This window comes from Spodoptera frugiperda, chromosome 28, assembly GCF_023101765.2.
Source record: "Spodoptera frugiperda isolate SF20-4 chromosome 28, AGI-APGP_CSIRO_Sfru_2.0, whole genome shotgun sequence".
Classification (NCBI taxonomy): domain Eukaryota; kingdom Metazoa; phylum Arthropoda; class Insecta; order Lepidoptera; family Noctuidae; genus Spodoptera; species Spodoptera frugiperda.
The window spans coordinates 4,510,505-4,535,121 of NC_064239.1; the positions used below are offsets into that span (position 1 = coordinate 4,510,505).

The 24,617-nt window shown below is 37.6% G+C and overlaps 1 protein-coding gene across 1 annotated transcript in view; it reads right to left on the reverse strand.

The window, feature by feature from the left end:
* The window catches only part of LOC118265498 (titin), a 60,299-nt gene that overhangs the window by 4,445 nt on the left and 31,237 nt on the right, over nt 1–24,617 (reverse strand). The window contains exons 2-7 of the mRNA XM_035578400.2: nt 14,208–14,394; nt 11,165–11,425; nt 7,829–8,025; nt 2,642–3,799; nt 1,819–2,399; nt 778–981 (exon numbers count right to left, since the gene is read on the reverse strand). Of these exons, the coding sequence (XP_035434293.1) occupies nt 778–981; nt 1,819–2,399; nt 2,642–3,799; nt 7,829–8,025; nt 11,165–11,425; nt 14,208–14,394 (2,588 nt within the window). The remainder of the gene's footprint in view (nt 1–777; nt 982–1,818; nt 2,400–2,641; nt 3,800–7,828; nt 8,026–11,164; nt 11,426–14,207; nt 14,395–24,617) is intronic.

The following is a 24,617-nucleotide window of genomic DNA, read 5'->3' on the forward strand; positions in this document are numbered from 1 at the left end:
TTGGACAGAATGTCTGGAATTTTGTATCCCTCCGGTCGAATCTAATGGCAAACGCATTCCTGGACTGGAAAGCATAGTTCGTTGGAGTTGGAACAGATGAATATTATTTTCTTAATGAAGACGTACAGCCATTGATGCGGTTTCTATCCTTCCTATCCATTATTATAGAATTTATGGAGACTGTGCAAGAACTAGTCTGTGCTCGACAGTATTCTTTTTATTTTTTCTGTCTATCATCCTTTTATAGTCCTCAAACATTTCAAATAAATTCTATATTATATTATCCATTGTTCCCAGTATCTAAAATAGAAACTGCTGAGGTATCATTGTGTGGATCCTAGTTAAGCTTGTTCTAGAACTAATTTCAAGTCTTGCAGTGCCAATAGATATATTTAATAGTATTTTATTGCACCGGTGAACAGAAAGGAGTTGCGAACGAGCGCCAATAAACTGTAATTGTATTAATGCACAACCCAGTTCCGTGCACGTGACATTCTTTGCAACTTCACACAAATCTATTTATCTTTGACTGTGTCATTAGAAAATACCCCATTTAGTATATACCTGTACAGTACACAATAGTTAAGCATTTTTCTTATATAAATTGTATTATACACTAAAAGGCAAATTAAGAAAGGCATAATATATAAAGCCACACATGTAAAGCCAGTACACAGATGTGAGCCGACATTAAAGAATTGTGAGGGTGTGATGTGCAGGAGATTGATATTAAATATAAAAATAAGGTAAATTAGTGTATGAAGATGTGATAATTACCTGCCATCCTGCGGTACCTCCCATATTGGCGAGTCCTTCGACGACACCCACTAGGGCTAGGCAAGTGGGGGTCACTGTGAATGCTATCGCCTGCGTGCTGGGGTCATACGTCACTTGCTCCGGTGGATTGATTTTGTCCACCTTCGTTGTCACTGTGATCTCATTCGAGTAATTGCTCTGTCCCTTAGTATTTACCGCTTTCACCTATAGTTGAAAATTAAATTTAGTACCTCGAAGTGGCGAACGAATCGATTGTGAGCATTCTAAAGCGTGTCGAAAATCATAGCGACGGCACAAAAAGTAAAGAGAACATTGTAAACTTAAATAAACTAACGGCACGCGCCGGATGATTTACCTTGAAAACAAATGTGAGTTGCTGTCGGTAGCGATAACAATGAAAAACAAAAATGTAAGTTAATACCGTATTCGGGACAAACTCTAACCAAAACAACAAGTTTGTACAATGACTGGAGGGACATTATATCTCAAACCAAAGTCGGGCTCTATGCTAGTGATGGACCGAAGCTGTTCATTTGTTGACTTGTCGAGAAACAGAACCGAAACTGAACCCGAAAGGTATATGGAACTCCAGTTACATTTCATGCGTCGGGATGACAGTGACAGGTCGGCCAATGTTATTGTGGCGCTATCATTGAGAGCATTGATTTGAGGCTCACGTTCATGTTGTCTAGGCTCACGTTCAGCGGATCACAAAAAATATTTCTATATGTTTCAGTAGAACCGAATGACACGAAATGTTATTATTCGGCCCATCACTACAAATTGCCTTAAGAAAATTGGTCTACATGAAAACTGTATCTATAAATAGCTCAATTCATATAAGATTTATAACAAACAACTGTGTTATTAAGTACGCTTCTTTGCTACTTGCTACCTTCTAAGTACAGACTACGTAGTAAAACAGTAGTTTTAATGATGATACTAGTGTTGTAAGTGATATGAAACGTATGTTTCTATTTTCTGACTAAACGACAAAACTTTTGTATGAACTTCATTTTTCAAACTTTGGAGTTGTCTTACCTTGAAGGAATATGTGTTGTGTTGGTCGAGCCTGGTGACGTTGCAAGGGTTGATACGTCCGCAGTCGTACTCCATCCAGTCGTACTCAGAAGTGCGGTCCGAGGCGCAGTGCTCGGAGCTGGCCGAGGATCCCGAGCCCCGCAGCGACTCGCGTCGGTAGCGCACGAAGTACTTCGTGCTCGACAGTCCGCCATCAAACCCAGCTTCCCATTTCAAAGTCACGTACGTCGGCCCCACCTTTTGACTCTCTAACGCTCGAGGTGACTCCGGGGCGCCTTTCGGCTGTAACCTTATCTGAGGACGTATGCTCCCTAGTGAGTTCTTCACTTTACAATAATAGTCCCCATAGTCTTGCGGTTTCACCATCTTTATTTTTAACACACTACGGTATGAGTCGTTGTTGTCTGTCGTCGTGTTTATCTCGTAGTGTCCGTCAGAGGACATCTGCAGTGGAGCTGTGTTCGACCCGTAGAACCACTGGAATTCTGGCTTTGGGTAAGCTTGAACTCTACACAGTATTTCAGCACTTTCCATAACATCGTAAGCAACTTTATTCTGCTGCCGAATTGAAATAGGTTCGTCTGCAATGAGGAAAATACGTTTAGCAACATAATAGCTATAAAATGTGTTAATATAAATGTTTCTTACTTATTCACTTCCTTTTACATAAATATTCCTTTTATACTGTTAAAAGAAGAGAAAAAGTAAAGAACATTGTATAATGAATTCTGTAAGACGAACATTTTTGTTTTTATTTGTTTGCTCATTAAAGTTCAAGATTTCAGTGTATACAATATTATTACATGATACTTTTTATACTTACGTTCTATTCGAAGATGCATCGTAGACTCGACTTTCTTTACTTCGTTTTCAAAAGCACAGGAATAAATACCCCGATCGTCGGGCAATAAGTCATTAGTATTCGGTCTTGCTTTGCCGTTAAATTTGAGAGTACTTTGAACTGTGTAAACGGCGTTTCTGCTTTCAGTTATATCAGTTTTAACTTCGTACAAATTCGTATCGGCTTTAATTTCAGCGTTGTCTTTGAACCATTTGATATTAGGGCGTGGTTTGCCAAGTGCACTACAGGTGACGGAGAAGTCCTGCTCTCCCGATCGCTTCGTCATGTGTGTTTGTAATTTAGTTTGGAAACGCGGCGGCTGATGAACCTCTAATGTAACTGAAGCAAGTTCACCGTGCCCTAATTCGTTTGTAGCTTGACAATGGTAAACACCTTCACTTCCAAGGTGTGCACTGGGTATAGAGTATTGATTTCCTGTTGCTAGTACAGCAGGCTTGACGTCGGGACTAGTGTCCATGTCCCGGAACCAACGATACTGCGGAGCGGGCCAGCCCGGCGGCTTAGCGCTGCAGGTAAGTGTGACTCCCGCACCCTCCTGGGCCACTGGCCGGTCAGGGCTGATGTACGCGCGACCAGGCTTGTGTCTCACCAGCACAGCCACAGAGGCACTGTTTGAGCGCTCGGTACGTTTCCCGTTGCTGGATGATATAACATTGACAGCGCGACAAACATAGGTACCAGCCATGTCTGCATTCACTCTTGTCAAACTGAGGGTGTTGCCACTCTGATGAAAATCGGGTTTGCCTTCCATTGTCCAATCAATAGATGTAGGTTCAGGATTTGCAGAAACTTCACAACGGATTTCGACATTTCCACCTTCTTCGGCTTCATATGTTTTGGATACCACAGTGACAGTAGGAGGGAAGAGTACATCGAGATACATCTCTTTCTCTCCTGGACGCCCTAAACCATTGTCAGCACTACATGTGTATTTTCCTGCATCCTGCACCGTAACTCCTTGTATAGTATGCGTGAATGAGTTCGAGATGTATTTTCCGTTCCTAGTCCATTTCACGGAGGTCACTTTAGGCTTGGCGTCGACTTTACATTCCATAGTAGCGACACCATCTATTTCCACTCGCAAGGGATTTTCTGGAGCAACTTCAACTCGAGGAAAATCTAAAACAAATGATAAGGAAATGTTATGAACAATTGTTTGTATACAAAGTAAACTGCCAGGAATAGAACCGCAAGGAACATTTACGTCTCACGTGTTGCGTATATAGCTGGCGATAGTTCGCAGACTCAACATTGTACAAAGGAAGCGGATGAGCTGGTCCGGTTAGCTATATTCGAAGCTATTCGAAGCATACCAATAATAAATGTGTTTACAGAATCTGTCAGAATTAAAACATGCACTGGTGCGCATTCACGGTGCGTGTTCTTCATCTGGTGAAAGACGTTGCTTATTCAGGTCAGCTCATAATAAACAGTTTCCAGATGCTGCTGCAAGAAGCGAGCATCAAAACGATGTTATCATTTATCGTTTCTGTTAACTTTTTATTTCAATTACGTACTGTAACCTAATTTTCGATCATTGAACGCCGACATATGGCTGCAGTTGCATTTTAAAGATCGAGGCGAATTAAAATAAAGCATGAGTTCAATGGTCTTTTCTAAACCTAACTAACATTTTGTATTAACGATCACAACAATTATGTCATGCACTTACAGCGGGCTTTTGGAATAGTGCCGAGTGCGATCTCGTTGTTCGCTGCTCTTTTTCTCTCATCTTGTTAATAGTTCCTTTACAACGATATAGAACCTAATTGAATTACTATCTACTATCTGGATGTCCGTTTATTTTTTCTCTTTGTGTTTTTTATTTAGCGCTTTAATTCCAAAAAGTCCTTTGAAGCTCTAAAATATAACAGACGATTTTTGGGCATTCAAGACAAAGCAAAAAAATGCTAGAATTTTAAAAAGCCTTGTCGCTTTAAAATTCTGTTGTTTCCTGTCTTCGGGTAATTCTTTTTATAATCTTTCAATAAGATGTTAAAACCGTCTTTTTAGGTTTTTGAAGCATTTAAATAGTTTATACGTAGTAGTATTCACTGGTTTTTTAAGTTTAAATATATATCTATCACGGCAAGTTAAGAAAGCTGCCAACTGATCCATTCGTAGACACTTAACCGATTTCAAAATTGACGGAAAGTCTTCAATTTTTAAGTTAAAAAACGCGATAAATATGCAGTTCTTTACCATATTAACAGCTTACGCTATACGAAACAATATCATCTCATCGTTGTTGTTCTAAAGTTAGAACAATATCCGTCGTCTGTCCCTTTGCCGAACCTAATTGTTGCCAACTATAACAAACAGGAAAGTTTTTGTCCGTCGGCCAGTCCACCTGGGAAACTTTCGATTGCGGGATTTGTCTTAACGTGTGGCCCGGCCTAAACTAACTGGAACAACTACTAATGCTACTAGCTCCACAGCAAATTGTTACCTGCTGAAGTAGATACAACGGACGCCTGAATAAATCCATCTACAAGAACCCAGATTAAAAATTAAAAGCCCAGTTTAAAGTGTTTTCGGGTTTTTCCATTAGAACTTTCTCAGAAACAAGCCTGAGGCTAGATGCCCTTTTAATGATAACAGAATCATCCCCTATTACATGGGCCACATGACATAATATAGCGAAATGTGGGTGTATGTGATACAATTTTGATTATCCATCCGGGAACACGCGCGGTATTATTTAAAAGGTCTGATATTTTTACAATGAGAAGAAACAAGACAAAAAAACATACGCTGAAAAAATAAAATATGTTTTTTGTTCTTTTGATTTAGGTTGAGTGTTTCAGAATATAATATTTATTCAAAACATTAAGTTTTATAAATTAAACAAGGATAATACGATTATAATGGCGTACTATTTTCTTTAGTCCGGTTTTAATAAGACTGGTATTTTGTGCGTTACGGCCTACGTAACATATAGTAATATATTAAGTCTGAAATAAATGGCTAAGAACATTCATAGTGGTGTATTTGCTCAGTAGGGTCATGTAAATAATACCGAGCAGGATTCCATTCCCGAGGTAGCGGGAGCAAGTTTAGGTCATTGAGGTTATTTGCCGAGAGCTTTTGCGTTTCCTTGATGGCCGCTGGCTTCGCTCAGGGATTCACCCGAGACGTCTCTACATTTGAACGCGCGAAAGGAGTTCGTACAAATACCATCTAACAGTGCTTCTTTGCTCTACACATACGACTTGCATAGAACAGGTTTTAAACTAAAATCTACAACTACCTCTCCTACCCTATTAAATAGCTGAATACAATTGCAGAGGTTAGTAAATAAACCTAAAAAGCTTTTAAACATTTACACATCGTTCCTGAACTTATTACAAAGTTAGAAGAAATCAATAATTACATCAAACTAATTCCCACAGTAATAAAAAATATAAGTAATCAAACTGATCTTAATACAAAACACAAAGATATTTCTTGGACAGCGTGGAAAACATCAAACTTTTACGGCCAGCAAATCATCAAAGATTTATTGCACGAAAATAAGATTTTACTACGAATTATTACTCACTTTGAAGATATAAAATTCTGACGAAATGAATTAATTGAACAGGATATCCTCTTACTTAAATAAGAATACCGTTAATATCATATAATACTGCCTATTTACGTGTCAGGAAGAGAATATATTCTACATATTAAGTCGAAATATAACCTCCTTCACCTTTTAAATCTGTTTTTGGTAACAATAAAGGTAAGGTAGCCTCTCTATAAATATATTTTTTGTATATCAAATCAACCGCCACCTGGTGGGTAGTCAAATAAAATTTGGAAAAGGAATAAACACGCACGTTTTATCTCTCTTTGTTTCTCTACTTTCATTGTAAGAACAAAAAGGAAAACTCAAAACTAAATAGCCTTAACTTATATTTCAGACACGAGTTACTGCCACAATAAATATATGAAATCAATGATAGTATAAGTTAGGAAATAAATATTTTTCGTTGTATTTGTTTTGCACATCCGCGATACTTGCCTAAACTCCTGAAAAGGTTTATTCAGAGCGTGAAAGGAATTGGATGACGTAACTGGCTTAAGTATCACACTATATGTGAAAGAAAAAATAACGAAATGTAGGAGGTGCTCATATTAGACGTGATGAATGAACCTGTTGTTTACATTTCGTGGTGTAATGGAGCTCAATTATATATTTGGCTCGGCGAAGGCTAGTCAAATTTAGTCTGTATTGTCTTATTAGGTACGTGCTTATAATTCTAAGGTTGCTTCGGAAATTATGTCGTACCTTCATACAGCCTACAGTCCTTAAGGGCTATATTTCAATGTAAAGTAGTGGTAATGTAACCGGTTATTCAAGTAACGGGTGACCACTATGGATGTGCCCAATCACACACCGGGGACACACGCTCGCAGTGCGGATTCCAAACGTGATAAATTGCATCGATATTGATTTCAGTCTGTGCCGTGATGTCTTCATGACAAAGTTTCTAGTGTTATTTTAATATTTTAGTTTACTTCATCTTCCTAGCACTTATTCTCAGTTCAAAAGTTAAGTTTCTATTAGCAACAATGATGAAAGATCTTAAATTATTTTAAACGACTTCTGTGAGAAGAGCGTTAAAATGATTTAGTAAGTACTGGCTGTAAGAATGTCATAAGACTCCGATATAATTCAACGGCGTCGCGGCGCCTTCTATGACCAATGTTTCATTCCAGCACGCTTGACTTTTACAATTCGCGTGAGAATTTATGCAGCTGATAGATAAACAATGTTTTCCTTTCATTTCCACAACAACCGATATCCTAGTAATAGTTTATGGGTTCATAATGCATCGTTCTTAGAAGACGATTAGAACTTTTAACTTAATATAAACTTGTAATTGAAAAGACAAATAGAATTAAGGGTTAAACAATCGTCGTCCGTCGCGCGTCGTGGCTACAAGCGCTGCCGGTAAACATGTCCTAAGTCGGGCAAAGTGTTAATTTGTTTTCGGATTTAAGCCCAGTGAATAACAATGAAGTCTCGGGTATGAATGGGATTACGTGAAACTAGAATATTCCTAAGTTCATTGTAAAAGAAACTTGATAAGCACCGATTCAAATATAGCAGATTCAGGTTTACAAATGTTAATTCATTATTTAAATTAAGTTTGTACTTACAATTGACACTAAGGTCGACAGATGCATCGAGTTGTTGGCCCTCAGACATGGCTCGGTTCCACACCACACAGCGGAAGACTGCTCCATCATCTTCCCTGGTCGGCATGAGGGTCAGAGTGGCGACAGTCGGCTCCGACCGAGTCTTGGCGTGAACAATCGTCGCGTCCAAGGGATACGTTGAACCCTCACGGTACCACCTGAAAAATTACTCTCATTAACATTTGTATGAGCACAATTTGTCACGCAGGTTTCCACGCAAACTTAAGTCAACTAACGTTTTTATATGTAACTTATGCTCTATATGATTGCCAAGCTGCAAGCTTGACATTTGATTACGAGACTTATTTTTTTTTTAATAATAACAAAGAATTAAGAGTTTAATAAACATTTGTTAGTTGATTGCTATAAATTGTGAATGAATTCATACTAATCGCGAACCTTTCAGTATCCTGCTCGCCTTAGAAACCGAACAGTAATACATTTTCTATTTAAACTCGGTGCTAAGAACTGTGGTTTCTCAAACAGCGATTAACGGAATAAATCTCTTTGTTCTATAATTGTGATAAATATTCCATTTTAAATCAACGGTTAAGTACAATTTCATTTCCAAAAGCAACGCATCAATAAATATTTAATGGCGTATTTTATTATCGCTTGTGTTTACAAGAATTACAAGGTGGTTACATTAAATTAAGCTGTAATTTCGGTCGGTATGGTTAAATCGAGGTTATGCAATTGTTATGTGCCCATAGAATGTGTTAATTATAGAGCGATATTAAATTAATTACGTGAGAATGATGTGAACACAAAAATACCAGTATTTATATATTCACGTGGGTTACACACATACGTATAAAACCACGCATATTTACTTTAGAATTTAGATCCCACTCAGAATAGAATTTAAAATTTAAACAGGAAGGTGCCTAAGTTTCGTGTTTCACAAATGTTACTTCGCGTTGTACGGACATACATGTGTACTCTCTTATGATTTCACTGGTTATAAAACAGATTTATCTATAAAACAACACACCTATTTCCCCATTATACAAAACTAAGCACATCTTTCATTTCTTGCCACTTGTCCAATGACTGAAATATGAAACTAATCATACAATCGAAACAGATTACCACACCATTAAAATTTACGACTATTCGACCAAACGATTTTATTAAGACATTTATATTCAGAGCATAATATTTTGTAATATCCTAAGTTGACAACACCTAATATTCCCACCACTGGTAGTTGTCAAGAAACTGCAGTGTTTATAACTAGTTAGTGGTGTATATTTAGTTTATCCCGCAGTGTAATTCGGCTAGTACTCCGTCACTCTATATACTCGGTCCGTGTACTATTTCAGAGTCCGTAACGAAGCCTCAACTTTTTGGGAAGCCGGGACAAGAACGGGTAACTCGCAGGTGCAAAATATAAACTTTTAGCGACACACAAATTTATATTTTAATTGTAATGAAATAAAAGTTGTTTCACACTTTTACTCCTACACGCTGTCAGTCTTACAGATGAAATAAAATTGTAAAACGATTGCTACTTGGTAATCGTGTTTTCAAATTAAAGTTAATAAAGTTCTAAACTTAAAATACCACAAATACCGCAAACATTAGGCACATTAGGGAACACAATGTTCATTCTAAATCTAGTGTAATTGTTCAGACGTGTAGAGTTTCACTCCACTCTTGTAATTAAATGAATTTACTATTTTGACAAAGAGAACATTATCACATAATGTACTGAGACCAGACTGTTTATTTTAGGCTTTCTTATCTGTCACAGCGATTTATTTTCTATTTGCGATTGAATCTCGGTTGCTTGTAACTGCCATACCAATTAAAACAACTAAAAATACCCGCAACAAACTCATGCTGCGGCGAAAAGTTATTCCTCGCTCACAGCACCGTCTCATAGTTCATGTATCCGGGACACATATCCGGTTAAACGTAGTACCACCGAGTTTTTGTGACGTGTATCCAGAACACCTAGTTTTCATCCGGCCGAGATGCCGACCTTTTTATGCAAAGTAGTGCTAGCTCCGCGGCAACGACGAGCCGCCCTCATATGACATCATTTTCGAATATCCCACTAACCCTGGCTTACTGCACCGCTTCAATTTCATTATTTGTACCGGCATGTAATATGTGTGCCGGCAACGGTCATTTCGACAACTGGCTGCCCACCGGCCGCCGGCCGGCGACTACCATACCCAGCATTTCCACCCCGGCTCTAATTGAATCCGAGTCACTGCCTACATGAAATTTATCACCACATTTATCAGCTTTTTATCTCACCCGTACGCCGTTCTTAATGCGTTAGGTAAAAGCCAATTACGGTTTGGTACGAAAACGTACAAAGTGTAGGGAGGATTAGTAGGGCCCGAACACTTGTATAGAGCCGGGTCAAGTTTTCCGCAATTTGTACAAATCACAAGTAGCATTGTAGGAGTATTGTTTTAAAACGTGATATTTGTCGCAAAGATAACTCGTGTTTTGCCTGGAGCTCAACCCATAAAAAAATTCCATTGTTCTCAGGAAAAATGTCAATGAATAATTAAAGTCGGAGGGAATATTATGACGAATATAATTAGCCTGCAGTGCTCGTACGGGCTCACGTAAATGGCTTTTATTTCTCTGAGGCTTTAGCAATATGTCAAATAAATTATTCCTTTATATGAGCTACTTCCGATATTTCACAAACGAATGCGTAGTTGTACGTGCAAATTGCACAGTGCACAACAAGACGGTATACTGAGTAAATTCTGTACCCAATGACAAACTAGGCAATACATACGAGAGTCCAAAATACATCGTAAGTAACATTTGCCTGAATTAAATGGTAAGCAAGATTTATTTAAATCATTTATGTGTGAGAGATAACAAACGAGTTGAACAATTTTACAAAGTCACACGTGTTATCTAGCAATTACATTTAGATGTTTAATTTTGTTACTTTATGCTTATGTCACGACAAAGTTTTAAAACTGCCAAGCCATACATATCACCGGTAAATAGGTACTGCGAGACTCATGCCGTTCATTTGAAGTCACAAATTGTTTTCCCACATATAATACCATTGTGTGGAGAGGTATTTTGAAACTTTACAAAATTATATATGTAGAATGTTTTGGTAGAGGTTTAATTTTATATAATTTCATATTTTATCATTATTTGCAATCTAGACGGAATGTGACACAGAGTTTAGACAATAATTTTATTGTATGTAACTATGTAGGTATATTGAAAATTTGAGCAATATCTTAATCATCTTTAGCGTGTACATAAACATTAAAAAAAATATATTTAATGTAAGACTGCACTTACTTGATGGAAGGCTCGGGCGAGCCGCCTGAGCTAGAGCAGGAGAGGTTTAGTTCCCTGCCCTCCTGGGACTGCGCGTGCGAGCCAGGCGTGAGCACGGGCGCGCGCGGGCTGGTCAGCACCGTGAGCGCGTGCCCCTGCGCGTGCAGCGTGCGCCCCGACCCTCCAGCCTTCACGCGACACTCGAACCGACCATTGTCCCTCTCGTAAGACACGTTCGACACCATCAGGTCGAAACGACCCTCCGTTGGCGCGTACGAAATTCTGTAACAATACACATTTCCCTTTTAATTTCCAAGTACACCCCGCTCCAATCCCTAATGGGTTCGCTCATTATTTTCCAGGATCGACAGATTCCTGTACGATCCTACAAAGAACAAAAGCTTGAGCCAACGTGAATGTGTTCCCTTGAGATCTTCACGCTTAAGCAACGAGGCCGTCGACTCTTCAGACTGCTTGTAAAATATTTGCAAGCCGTTTGTAAACAGAAATATACCACGGCGAACTAACTTCCTATACGTATAGTTCGTATTTGTTGTTTAATCTTTTACTTTTAATAGTGTACCTACGTCGGGAAAACACAGATTTTAAAACTATTTTCCTAGCGAAAAGCGGATTTAAGTCGGGACCCTGTAGCGCTCAACGTTTGAGAGGATGCTAATCGTGTGTATGTAATAATGTACACACATATATCTCGTTAGAGAAATGACACAAAGGAATTTTACGTAATTCCCTCTTAGTGGTGACAGGGCCCAACATGTACAACAACGTACAGCCTTAATATTATTGTGGTTGTTTGTTATCAGGGCGCTCAAAAATATTTCCTCCTTTGGCTTATTACAACGAGATGGGAGTGACAACTATATTCCATTTGCATTATTGGATTATATACGAGTATATTTTGAACGGCAATCCCACTTGAGTCTTTACTGTGACCGGAAAAATATACGTTTGTCAAAGGGAGCAATTTTGTATAGAAATAATAATTCGACATTTCATATATTTTGTCAAGCTTTCAGGTTATTGAGGTGTCTGGGAGATTGTTATATTTTTAGTCCCTTGGGACAGGTATTTTTATATTAGGTACGAATCGACTGAATAAAATAGTAGTTCAGGCCACTACTGTAATTTCTGTGAAATGTTGACAGGGCGGAGTCCTAATTAGCGGAGCTGGAATACTATATTGAATATAACGTTGGGCTTACGAGTGTAATACAAATACAAAGACAATATTCCAAGGAATAAACTCGATTATCTTTTTATAAGTAACAAAGACAAGGCACATAGTGATTACTGCGCCATTAATCATATTATTGTCGAAGGAAACCTCATAAAGTTATGTTCTGTGGATTCGGAAATAACTTCATCAATAACAAATAAAGTAGGCAATCCATAAAAAGTAGGAGCGTTTAATGAAAATTGCTTTTTCGGAACACTTGGTGTTAAGTCGGGGAAGATAACGATATCTTCAAATTATTATTCATATCATCGGTTCCTAATAGCTTTTGAATTTTGTTTTAAAACATTTTGTATTTCTTTATTATTATTATATTACAAATTACAGTTTGTTCAAATATACAAAACAGGTAAATTAATGATAGCCTACTTTCGAATTTTTGTATTACGTGGTGAATTTTGTTTGCTTCATTTTAATATTGACTGACTGTTTGTTAAATGAAAAATAAATACTCCAGTTATTCCTTGTCAGCATCTATTTGGAAGGGGCAAGTCCTTGAAAATATACATAAAAATATATATCAGGTACTATCTACTGAACATTGTTAGCAATATAAACATTTCGTCAAGTGAGATTGCAACTACACATCACATCAACAGTTTCTTCCCGCAAGAAAAAGGTTTGCAACTACGCAGGTATCTAATTCAAACGAGTACCGTACCTCATGGAGAAAGAATATTGTGTACACATTAATTAAGTCGAAAGAGAAACGTGTATTTTTTACCATTACCCACTTAGAGGGCTGTAGTATCACATGACTTTTCTTACTGAAAAAAATACCGCTACAGGGAATTACGTTTACCTCGTCTGACATGCCATCAGTGTGTGATAATTTAATTTTTATCCTCGAAATCCCCTCTCTCGGGTCTACCAATTTATACGTATCTATATGTACCTACATGAAGCTAGGTATCATTTTATCGTCGAGGGATCTTTCCAATGTACAGTTTAAAGGCTGTCGCTTGCTATAATGTTCGCCCCGAAAGAACGATATTTGGACGCTGAATTTATCTTCCTCGCATTAGGCGATGTCGTATCGCATTCAATGTAGCTACTCGTGCATGAAATTAAGTAAATGTATTTCTCTTATTTTCGGTTTTAGATGTCTTACTACACAAATGAATTTCACCTTAAACATACCCATTCTATTTCTGTACGGGTATGAGTGGGCTTGTTTAAAATTTCCTTTTGCTACCAACCCGGTCTCTTGTGGCAGGTCCAATTACAATAAAAATTATAATACTTTTTAGATAACTTTTAATCCCCAATAATTTACTTACTTCGAAGAGTTATAGCCTTGTGGCGGTATTATTTCGAGCCAACTGCGTGTTTTAGCACGCAAACTCTTTGTACTTTTTCATGAATATTAATTATTTTATAAGGGTTGGCAGATGTCCGATATTTACCCAAGAGATCGGTACTTATTTGAATTTCTTGTTGGGGTTAAAATAAAAAGGGTTTCATAGAAAGCGTGCAGCATATGGCAGAATATCATAAGCTACTAGATAGGATTTCACTAGAATATCATAAGCTACTCGCACGTAGCTACAATTTGCATCTTGACACATTGAACCTTTGGTCCTAGATACACAAAAATATTGCTAAAGCCGCTTTATTTTGAGGTAAAAATTATGTTTTGTGTGCGAACTCAAACAACGCCGTGTGTTTGCAATACAGAGCGGCGGTGTTTTGCGGACCTTAGCTTAAAGAAAATGGAATTTCTTTTTGTCCGAGGAGGTAAAACCCGGTGTGCAGCCAAATGAAATTTTCTAGATACTTTCGTGGGTAATCCAATGTTGGCGAACTTACTGGTAATTGGTCTCGAGCGGTATGTTGCCGATGGCAACATTGTCGTGCCCGCTGGCTGTGCTCCTGACCCAGTAGTAGGTGAGCGACTCCCCGGCGAGCGGCTCCAGGGCGAAGCGGCACTGCATGGTGACGTCATCACCTTCCCGTGCGTCATGCTGCTCGTCATCACCTCGCACCGTGCACCCGACTGGAACAAAATGCAGAAAATAAATCAAGCGTTCGTGTTAGAGAAAATGCTGGCAATGTCCTAGCCTCGTCTTTTGCTTTAACTATAAAAAGTTTACGAACTTGTCTGCTTTTTGAAATTTACTGTTCGTCAGCGTGGAAAGATAGCAAACATTCGCTGCAGTTTTTCATATAAGAAACTTTAAAATATTTTAATAATAAAAGCTTCGTATGCTAGTTACGTTCCTAAAATAAAAATAGAACACAGACTTTTCAGGGCTTGGTTTAAAAGGCAGGTTATATCACCAAAGAACTTTAACGAGGAACGTCACGTACAAGACTGCGGCAATCACGTCCATAATAAATCCAGTCATTTTGAACGGTAACGCCAATAAGAGGGTCAGACGATAATCTCCTCTTTGCATCACTTTCTTTCTAAGTGATCATTTCTATGCTCGTCTAATCGATTAAATGAAAGCAATAACTTCCGAAGAATATTATAGTTATTGCTTGAATAATATTGTAGCGATAGACTTAGTGCATTTTCGTAATATGCAATGCATTTAAATTCGCTCGCTGCGGGCTTTTCGAGTCTAAACAAAGAGCAAACTAATCATCGAACTATCACTTCAGCAATCTATTCAGCGCGTTTACTCAATTGTATGAACTTTGAGTGCAAATTTCAACTTGAATTAACTTTAGGCCCGGAGAATGTATCTAATCTTCAGTATTGAGCATGACGCGGGGATTTTCACCAGCTACCAAAATATTTACTGGAAATATCACGTAAAATAAATTTCGAAATTAAATAATTGAACAAAACCCCAACTCCTGTTTTTATTCTCAGAAATGGTCCACAAGAAAAAGTTCTTAATGTTGCAGCAACAAAAATGGACTTCATAGAAATTTGTCTTTGGATCACTGGCTTTTTTCGCTTTCATTTATTTATAAGAGACGCACTTATCTTTTAGTTCTTATTGGAATTCTTGAGTGTATTGATATCGAGATCTTTTGTGTTTTCTAATAGCCAATGGTTTCTTTTTCTTACTCGTGTGGCTGAACTACTGATTATTTAAGAAAAGGGTAAGGAAAACAACAACATTGAACATATGGACATATACGTAATATAGTGTATTTCTTATCTGATCATTAATATCCTCTGCAGACGTCTCCCGTCCCTTAATTATTCAGTAAACCAATTATGTGGCTAGGGGTGAACTGCGAATTCAGGAAGAGTATCTCTAATACGCACAAGTCTATTAATATAGATAAAAAGGTCGCAGGTATGTGTTTGTACGTATATACAAATAAATATATTTATATCGTTATGTGGAGCTTTCACGGTTTTAGTACTGCCCGTGTTATTTTACTCAAAGCATGCTTGATTTCGTGATTTAGTATTTTTACTGGTTCCTTATTTTAATATGTGGATGCCTAAATAAACGAAATAAAAATGCTATTCTACTAGATAAATCTATAGTATTTTTCTGGTATGGAAGATTTTTTTCTAAATGTCAAATATGTAATTATTTCACAAGTTTTTTCTATCAATACTACACTATGAGTATGGCATTACTCATCTCAAATACATTCCATTGAATACGTGTTCTTAGAATTAAATTCTAATCAATGTTTCTCAGTATGAATGGAATAACTTAAATGTCAGAGGTGAAATCACTGCGTTGGCGTTAATAACACATTATTCTAGATTTTGTTTCACATTTCTAACGATTTATTCAATGTCTACTTTTAACCTAAGAAGTTCTTGTCCTCATTTACGTGTATAATACTAACAATACTTATATTTCGAAAATTACAATGACTTAACGTGTTTTTTTCTCACACTGGTTTCTCTTTTTCTATCGCCACAACAGGATTGACCGTCTCACTCACTCTTAAGAAACGACTTTGTATTGCCATCTCCCTCTCTCGTCCATCTAAACGGTTTTACTTAAGGTTGTCACAGTTGAAACTTACTTTTCACCTTTAAAATAAACGGACTTCTTGCACTTTGTCGATAAGTAGTATTAAATGTATATACAAACATACATAACTTCTCTTGAAGTATGTATGTAAGTAGTAATTTGGTTATGCAAAACAATAGAGTGACGTCACAGAGAGATCTTGTATTGCAAAGAGAAAGTCTATGGCATCATTGATCATGACGCATTTTTTCCTCATTGATTCTTGGAAGTTATGAACTAAGGTGGGTATTTTGGCATCCTTAGGCTGACACCCATTCGTAGAAGCAGCAACGGCACTGGCGCGAGCGCAGCGCAGCGATGGCGGCGGTCAATGACACGAGGTCGCGTGCGCCCGCGCCGCTGCCTGCTACCGGAGCTTCGAACCGGAGCCACTAGACCCTAACACGCGCCCGACTCCTCGACACCACCCACATTATCACCTTCATGTTACTATAACGTAAACGTTAACTTATAATTAACATAGTTGAGCCGGACAACCGTAAACAAACTTAAAAATAGTTAGTCGACGTCGTACGGTACATACAGACTTAAAAAGTAAGTACTTACATATGGACGCAAGGATGTTAATGCGGTAAAAGCCTTAATGCTTATGCTCTCAAACATAATAAAATAAAGCATAATCATGTGTTATGTCATATTATTATTAGATTGCGGTACATAGTCGTAACTATAAATATAACATAAAAGCCCGATGGCAAAGACAGGCGTAGTCTGTTAGCTAAACGAGAAACAAATGTATGTTAGTCACATTACACGCAAAATGGGATTTGCGAAACAAAATATACAACGTCAGTGATCCCTACTCAAAGCAACAAGTTCGTAATAACATTATTAATGTAAGATAATAATATTAATTATGTGTATTGAAGATTTGTGTCCTTGCTCGTGGGCTTGATGGTAGATATTAATTGTGCTGACTCGGTTACTGTTGTCATAACAAATGACACGGATTAACCAAACATGGTTCATGTTTGTTGACGTCGTACCGTATTCGTTTTCTTAAGTTTGTAAAGATAACTTTAGTAATAACACCTACTACCACGCTCACAGACATTTAATGGTTACTTAAACTATTCCTTAGTAACGATTTTGTTCCGAAAACAATTGCTAAGGACTGGGTTAAGTAACCATTAAATGTCTCTGAGTACAGTAGTGATACTATAACTACTTATAATATAGTACTATAAAGTGATAATTTTATTAATTACACTTAATTGACGTAGTGATTAGGATTTCAGCCGCTGTGTGCTGAACGTACATACATATATAGTGACAGATACGTAAGTTATCTCTACACCAACCCCTACAGACATAGTCCTGTCCGAAGTTCACAGACGCTAATTTTAGAACTAACTTGATCTAAATGCAAGTCTAGACTAGAAACACAGTTACAGACAAAAAAAACATCAACATGTGTGTGTGGGTTTTCTAGAATATACAAGTAGGTATAATATAATAGTTATACAACGAAAACTCGATATATTTGCTACAAAAAACCACTTGTACAACAAAAATGAAGAGAATAAGAAAATATTATTTATCTCAAGTACTTTTTACATTACAATGATATTTTTTTGTATATTTAAAAAATGTACTCGTTAATGTTAAGACGTATTTTTTTATATCAACTCTTACGGGTAGGTAGTTTGAGAGGATTTCGAGGAATTTGTTAAATCGAGGAGATCGTTAGGTATATTGGGGCTCGTTATAGGTATTAAGGTTACGCTGTATATACTACTAGCTTCTACCCGCGGCTTCGCCCGCGATCTTGTAAGAAATAAAGTAGCCGGTGAGTTATTCCAGACCAAAATCTATCCTTTTTTTAGATTTCACATTCCGATCCTTTCAGCCGTTTTGACGTGATTGAGTAACAAACACACAATCTCACAAACTTTTGCATTTATACTATTAAGTAAGATACATTTCTATGTGTGGGTATAAAGATAGAAATCACATGTTTCGTAGCTTACATACAACAAAGAGAATAATCACGTATGTATGTATGTTACCTGAAAACCTTGTTTTCTTACTTGACCCGTTCCTTAATTGAGTTTTCATTAAGCCGGGCCTAGTTTTAATTCACTCTCTTGCGAAGAAACCGTTAAGTTATACATGAGTTATTTCACAAGAAGCTCAAGTTTCCTGCTAACGGAAAATTAAATGAGTGTTAAAGAGCTTTGTTTTGTTCCACTGTTATAGGCAATAGAGCTCGATTGCTCGGCAAATTATTTTGCTTACCACTCTTACCCCTTCCCGATGATTTATACTGATCGTTACAAAACTTCTTAGAAGTAATTTTACCTTAAATTTTACGATTGTACTTTTATTTATTTGTTAAGAAGGAGGAAAAATTCTCGTAACCCGAAAAGGATTTCTGAGAATAATGAAAGGAATTGTCACCTTTGTCATCATAATAACACGTTCCACATACATCCAGCTCAGCAACAGACATAACTGTTCACACACATGCGCCTTACATAATATTTACATCGAATATACCAATAATATTACAAAAACAGCGGTACACGCGAATAACCTCCATTTCGTAAAGAAATTATTCACAGCAATTCTTTCCACTGTTGTACAATCTATGATATATGGTAACTAATCGTGAAATAATTACACAATTCTATTTTTATTGTAATCGGTACTTATATAATTAATACTTCTTTCTTACTCGTACACGTAAAAATGTGCCGGTATTATAATTTTCCTTGAAAGGACAACGGCGACGGCCATAAGAACATTTTCTAGGTAATTTTTAATCTATAGGATCACGGTAAATTGGGCCCTCCTGAACAATTTCCTAATGTAAAAACGTTAACGAGTAAAAAAGCTCTACTTTGCAAACTGATTTCATCTTTACTGCCAGCGAAATAATGATCAAATTGTGTTAATGTATAAAATTAGGTACTGGGTAATTTCACGATGATTAATGTTATGATTGGTATAATTATTTTCACCCCAATTAAAGGTGCTCGTTTGAGTGGTGGCTGAAGAAGGAGCGGGTCTGGCGGTGAGACCTTTACACCCTTCGCCTGACGACCGCTCCTTAATTTGTACTCACCTCCGTCACAACAACATAATGAAATGCAACCTCACACAAACATATAACATTTGTTACGTAACTTATTTGCAACGTGTACGAGTTTCAGCATTTGAACAAAATTGCTTTTTATCATGTCTTAAATCTACTTTTATTTTGCTTGGTACCTATTAACACTCAGACCTCACGTTATTTCTTCAAAATGTGTAAAATCTTCGAAATAAATTTTAATGAGGTTTTCTCTTAGTCTGCGCGTGTAATTATGATGCAAACAATATGATACATACGTTAGTTGCTAGGTCAGCATTCGGATACAGACGAGATTTCAGTTGTTCCACCAGAACTGAACATGTAGTATAATGTTAGCATTCAAATTAACCAAACCAGAGAAATGCGTTACTTAATTTTGCTTTGTAATTAGAAAATTTTACACAAACTTTTAATTAAGTAATAACTGTAAGTATATATAAATATACATGCTCTTTAAGTAGCACATTGACCCGTTTCACTCACTTTGACTCCATAGAATCGAAAGTAGGAACTTTGTTTTCAGAATTCCATTTTCCCATACATTACACGTTAGTGTGAAATTATATATTGGTTTCCTTCCCCAAACATTGCTCCGAAAGTATATTTATAAAAAAAAAAACAGAGCCTTAGGCGTAGCTTCTGTCACCGACATTCGAACCTTTCCTCCCATAATAACGGGATATTATTTTAAAAATTATGAGCTTGTAGTCTGTGAAACAATGAACAGCTCGTGGCTAAATCGTGGACTAATAATAATAATAATAAGTCCGCAAGGCAGCTTGTGGCGAGCTGTTGGGCAGTGGCGACCCCACGGACCTGACTCCCGGGAGAGGCCCTATTTTTTTAACTCCGGTTAGTACTCGTGACTATCCGGAGCGGCCTCTCCTGCCTCATTCTTGCCTTAACCGGCTGGTTTGAGTGGAGATCGCAAGAGTGGAGTTGCCTTCAACTCCACTTGGGGGAAGGATGTATCCCAATAAGATGCTGGTAGGGGTCTTGACCGTACTTCCGGGATTGCTCTGATAGCCGTGGGATGCCCCCTTCCTCAAGCAGCTCAACGGATGTTGCTTCCCTTGTCGCTACATGCTAGCGGCCGTTTCAGGGGGCCCACTATTGAGTTTGCGAGTCACCCCCTGCCTGTTTATCCGTATTTTTCAATATTGGTCAGGGGCAGGGGCCATAGTAGTCCATAGTTACCATATTTACCAGTCCATTAGCCACCCACACCCATAACCCAATCATTTTCCTCCATATTGCACAATAGTCCTGCATCAGCCGGGGATTGTCCTTTGGTGTACTTCCATAGTGCATACAGGGATAATCGCCGGCTGATGTCCCATCACATATAGATTAAAATTGTTCAACGGGCCTCTGCGAGTTGGCTTCGGCCCCTCGTACGCCTTCCAAAGGTCCGGGACCCTGTGGTCCCGAGATATGTAAAGAACACACAAATAATAATAATAATAATAAGCCTTTTATTTCATTCCCAGTAGGTAAAATAATAACAATACATTTCATTTCATTTCATACAACTAGTTATATACTCACAATTTTAGATGTTTATATAATGATTAATTTAACAAAACAATGCATTTAATTTATTTATAAATGTTATTCTATTAAATACAATTTGAATCAAATAAAAATGTTTAATGTAATTAATCTAAATCATAATAATATACTTGAATTAGCATTCAATTAGAGGGAACCCCTGTGCGGGTAAAGGCCTCCTCCAGACTAGACCATTTCTCTCTATCTAGAGCTTCCTTCATCCAGCTCTCCCCAGCGACAGCTCGGATGTCATCCGCCCAGCGCTTGAGCGGGCGGCCCACACGTCGCTTGCCCGTGCTGGGGCCTCTCCACTTGGTTACTCTGTTTGTCCATCTTCCATCCTCATAACGAGACAGGTGACCCGCCCATTTCCATTTCAACTTTCTAGTATGGATTACTGCGTCTGTGACCTGTGTTCGTTTGCGGATTTCAGTGTTCTTTACTTTGTCCGAAAGCTTAAGGTTCAGTACACTTCTTTCCATCGCTCTTTGACATACTGAAATTTTGTTAGCCGTTTTTTCTGTTAGGCACCATGTTTGGCAGCCATATGTGAGGCAGGGCAGTACACAAGAATCTAATACTTTCTTTTTTAGTTTGATGGACAATTTTGATTTCAGTATGTGTTTCAAGGACCAGTAACGTTTCCATGCTGAGCCGATCCTTCTCTCCACCTCTTCCTTGTCTATCTCTCTAAAGGATAGTTGTTTACCCAGGTATATGTAGTCATTGACGTACTCTACATTTTCGCCGTTTATTTGGATAGATGTTAGGATATGGTTAGTCATTACTTTTGTTTTATCAAAATTTATTTCTAGTCCGACTTTAATGCTTTGTAAATGTAGAGTTCTTAGCATGTCATTTAGTTCTTCCGCGGTGCTAGCTAGTAATGCAATATCGTCCGCAAATCGCAGATGGCTCAAGTACTTGCCGTCGATTTTTATACCTTTGTTTTCCCAGCCTGAATCTCTAAGAATGAGTTCTAGAACGGCTATAAAAATTTTTGGTGACAAGGGATCCCCTGGCGGACGCCACGTTCTATTTTGAAAGTTGGTCCAGTTCTCTCCAGTTTGACTTTACTTTTACAGTTCTCGTATATGTCACTAATTATGTCTATATACGTTGTCTCTACTTCGTGGTACTGTAGAGCTTCTTTGATGGACGCGTGTGAAATAGAGTCAAAGGCTTTTCGGTAGTCCACGAACGCTATGTAGAGTGGGGAATTAAATTCTTTATATTTTTCGATCACTTGGCTGAGAACGTGAATGTGGTCTATAGTAGAGTATTTAGACCTGAACCCGGCCTGCTCTATGGGTTGCTTCGCGTCAATCTTTGATCCTATTCTTTCCAGCAGACATTGAGAGAACAATTTATATAAACTAGCCATAAGACTAATCGGTCTGTAATTTGAGACATCTGATGGATCTCCTTTCTTATAAATAAGAATAATTTCAGATACCGTCCATTGCTCTGGCACTTTCCGTTCTTTCAGGATTCTGTTGAACAGTATGGTAATTAAGCCTGAAATAATTTTCTCGCCTATTTTCAGTGCTTCATTAATAATAGAATCGGGTCCTGGGCTTTTCCGGTTATTTAGGTTTCTGATACCGCATACAATTTCCATCAGGGAGAATTCCTTCACTTCGGTTTCAACATTCAGTTCTTTGGAAACTCTGTCCATTGATAGGTCTTCAGAAGGTCTCTTTTTATAGAGTTTTCTGTAAAAATTGGTGGCCAACAAAACTAAGTCCTTCCTGTTCTCCGAACTACCCTCAGAGGTGCTAAGCTTTGGGATCCACATTTTACACTGACGTAGAGACTTATTTGCCGACTTTATACTGCCTGTTTTCTGCAACCAACTTTCGTAGATATCTAGCTTGTAATTTTCGTATTCTTTATGTATATTCTTAGTGATGGTTTTGTACAAACTTTTTAACTCTATTTTTTCTTCTTTGCTTTTATTGTTATTTAGTTGTAATGTATGCCTTTTTCTAATTAATTCTTTAGTTTCCTTTGATAATTTAAAGCATTTTTTTAATTTCTGATTTGTTCTCGCTTGTTTCAGGCTCTCTATAATACTTGTTTCTATGTGATCATATAGACACTGAGTAGACATGTTTATGTAGGCTTTTTCTTCAAGGGTTTTTTCCAACATTTCCAAAAATCTTTGTTGTTCTTTCTCTGTATTCAACAAGGAATTAGTTTGCGAGAACTTTTTGCGACATTTTTTGTGGCTTTTAATCCTTAGTGTACCTCTTATTAGTCTGTGATCTGAGGGGAATGTAATTTTCCTAAGCACCTCGAAATTAATAAAATAATCTCTTTTGTTTGTTAGTAGATAATCTATCTCATTTTTAGTTTTATTATTAGGTGACACCCATGTCCATCTTTGGCTAAGCTTTTTCTTGTATAAAGTGTTCAGTACGACCAGTTCCTCTTCTAAACAGAACTCAGTGAAAAATCGTGGACTAACCGTTGTAAATGTTAAGCAACGCTGCCGTCATCTGGCTCCAGACCATTCTTCATACTCGAGTCTCTGGCTCGGAGACCAGACAGAATAGTAATTACGAGAATCCCGCAGCCTGACAAGTCTAACGAAAAATGTCGCGTCACTGTAACGTATTACATTAAAGTACTTTAAGGAATAATAGTTCGTGATAGTTATAGTTTTACTGCCTTTTTAGTCGAGGGGTCAAATAGATTAGGGCTGGTAAAATAGTGTGTGGTTTATAAATATTTGCGGTATTGTTAAAATGTGGATCGATGGAAAGAGAAACGGTAATTAAAGATTGTATGAAGTACAACATTAAACAAAAATGGTGAAGAACTCCTAAGTAACACAGGATAAGAAGACGATGATGACGGTAATATACAACAAAATCCTCGTAAAATTAATGTATTACACAGACAAACACTTTAAATGTGAATACTTAAACACAGAGGTAAAGGGCAAGATACTTTGATGTGAGTTAAAGATCATAATCTGTCAAAAGTGATGGGCGGAGGTTTATAAATAGACTACGTTTCCTCTAACTTTTAGACAGTTCATCCTTATAAAGACGAGTCTTTTGCCGCACACCAGAATCTACATATGAATATATTTCCCACAATAACACGAGATCAGAAGAAAAAATGGAAAACATTTATTCATAGGTCTTAAATTCCCCGAATAAGTGGGCAAAGGTACGCACTTACTACATATGGGGGTACATTTAAATCCATGTTGCCATGACATTAAAAAAAACATTAAATAGAAAAACTCAAGTTAACTCGACAGTCTGAGACTACCTACCCGACTCGAAATCTAAAAGTTGTAAGAATATTTCGACCTGGAACGTCAGGGTCATTAGACGTGCTTATTACCACAACAACGACGGCACCCGGATTATAGGACTCTAAGATAACTGAAACGGTAACTAAAACGTCTCGTGTAATCTCCTACTTAGTGATCCCGTGGCATAACATCTAGACATCTCTATAAAATAATTTCTACGTGGAATTAATCCGACGTAGGCGAGCCGCATAAGATCTCATCTAAGTACGTATATTCTTCCACTACATTACATTTTATTTAGCAAAGGTACGGTAGTAATGCTTTCGGATGCATAACACTGTAACATCCCTTTTTCTCTCTCA